This window comes from Neopelma chrysocephalum, unplaced genomic scaffold, assembly GCF_003984885.1.
Source record: "Neopelma chrysocephalum unplaced genomic scaffold, ASM398488v2 Primary Assembly neopelma1_161874, whole genome shotgun sequence".
Classification (NCBI taxonomy): Eukaryota; Metazoa; Chordata; class Aves; order Passeriformes; family Pipridae; genus Neopelma; species Neopelma chrysocephalum.
Genome location: NW_020935275.1, coordinates 19 through 2,300, shown reverse-complemented (window position 1 = coordinate 2,300; position 2,282 = coordinate 19). Strand labels below are relative to the sequence as shown.

At 45.1% G+C, this 2,282-nt stretch overlaps 1 protein-coding gene across 1 annotated transcript; it reads left to right on the top strand.

Moving 5' to 3' along the window:
• Positions 1-297: 297 nt before the first annotated feature.
• On the top strand, positions 298-1,712 carry LOC113962415 (mini-chromosome maintenance complex-binding protein-like; the record flags this gene model as incomplete). Its single annotated transcript, XM_027673168.1, has 3 exons — positions 298-431; positions 1,004-1,168; positions 1,573-1,712. Coding segments are annotated over 3 exons (439 nt in total), but the record flags the coding sequence as incomplete, so codon positions are not given.
• Positions 1,713-2,282: the final 570 nt, after the last annotated feature.

Below are 2,282 nucleotides of genomic sequence, written 5' to 3'. Positions count from 1 at the left end.
AGAGATTTGTTTGGTTTTTCTCTGTAAATAGTTGTCTGGCTTTGTAGAGCCAATAGAAACACATGTGAACACGTACTAAGCCAGATAAAATGTAGACTTGAAATTAGGAATCCTTAGTTTTGATCTTAAGAAATGGTTGTGTCTGTCTGGAAGACACCACAGACCCCAGAAGAAACAGGAAGCTTGCAAGAATTCTTCTGGTAACTGCTCATTAAAGACAGATTGAAACAAGAATCAGCTCTGACTTCATTTGTTTAGGTCCAGTGCTCAGGGGGTTTGTTCTTCCTCCTTTTGCAGGTGTCCATAACGTGACAGCACTGGGCAATCTGATCACCTGGCAGAAGGTGGATTATGACTTCAATTACCACCGGATGGAATTCCCCTGCAACATTAATGTGCTGATCACCTCCGAGGGCCGATCCCTGCTGCCGGTATGGATTTGGTGGGAACTGCAGGTGGCAGCTGCCTGCCCAGGGCAGCCCTGCCAGGGACAAGTGCAGACAGGAACCCTGCCTTGTGACAGGGCACGGGTGACACTGGCACTGGTTGCTGCCTCCTCCCTCTGGCTCCAGCCCAGCCCCAAACCTCTTCATGGGAGAAGCAGGAGATGGGCGTTCCCTCCTCGGCTGAACGGGGATGGCGAGGCAGTGACGGCCCAGTGAGGGGCAAAGGCTGCAGATATGGGCCCTTCTCAAAGCAGTGTCTGAGGTGGTGGGCACAGGAGCAGAGCCCCAGAGCTGGCACTGCCCCTGGAGTAGCCTAAGCTTGCCAACATCTGATCTCTGGCATTCCAGCTCGATCAGCTGAGCCTTCGCTCTCCTGCCTCTGAGTGGAGCTGGCTCCTGCTTCAGTGAGGGCTGCACACTGAACAGTGGAATATATAAAGAACTGTCTTACCTTAATTCTGGGAAGTAGTGACTTCTGTTGGCTTTGAGAGTAAATTGGTTTTGGAATAGAAAACGATGGGATGTGGCAAGAGATGGTGTGTAATTTTCTCTTTCAGTCAGATTGCCAAGTCCACCTACAACCCCAGATAATCCCCCCAAACATGGAGGAGTACATGAGCAGCCTCCTGACAGCAGTGCTCCCCTCTGTGCTCAACAAATTCCGAATTTACCTGAGCTTGCTGAGGCTGCTGGACTACAGTATATCTGATGAAGTGACCAAGGTAGGGAAGACTCCACTAATACATTTTCAACTGTATATTTGGATAGAAAGCACCTTAACAGACTGTTACAGTACTTTCCCATTGCTCTCCCTGTTGGTGATTCTCCTTCAAGTTTTCTAAAAACCAAACCAGAAGTGTTTTCATGTCCTGAACATACCTTTAAGGATTTGTAAAGTATTCACTGAAATAAGTATAGTACAAATAAGAAACACTACATGGAATATTGATTTTGAAAACCAGTTTTTTTCAAAGATGACAAGTAGCCTCGTTTTGCTCAGGCTCTGCACAGCAATGAGTTGAAATACTGTCTTGTAATGTAAAGGTAGTTGAGGTGTTCAACTCCTTGAAAGCTTGTCTCTACATGAGGGTTCTGTTTTGCTCCATCACTCCACTGTTGTCCCCAGGCAGTGGAAGAGGACTTTGTAGAGATGCGCAAGAACGACCCCGAGAGCATCACAGCTGATGACCTGCACAAGACACTGCTCGTGGCAAGGTGGGTGCTGCTCCTTGTCCTGCCTGTTTCTGTCCTTCCCAGGAAGCTGCTGTTTTCAGCTGGATGCTCAGCCTGCAGCTGGATTTACCTGTGCCAGGCTGGCCAGCTCTCCAAGGTGGACTCTTAAACTTTGTTCCTCTTGTCACACATTCTTACTTAGGCAAAGTATTCCCTCCCTGCTTCCTTCCCATGCTTTCTAGTTCCCAGGTTACTGCAAGAAAAATAAAAATACTGTCTGGAGAAACCTGCAGTGTTTTTTTTAATTACTGCTCTTATAAACTGTTAATTGAAATTACTCTATTGCTCTTGAATCATCAGTATTTTTTGTTCCTCTGCTTTAGGAAGGTTACAGAATTTCACTCAAGTAAAACTAGTCACAAACTTTGCATTGTCTGTTTCCAATAAAAACAGTCCAAACATGAAAAGCTCCCATTTAGGGAAAACCTGGTGTGCTGGCTTATAGGTTTTCTAAAATGTTTGTCCATAATGTCTAAAAAACCCCTCAGCATCTAATGAAAAATAATACTGTCTATATTAAAAGTTGCAGATAAAAAAGGCTTGTTAATTTTATTTCCTTTTTGGTGTGATGTTGTCTACTGAATTTAGAGTAAAAAGTTTTTA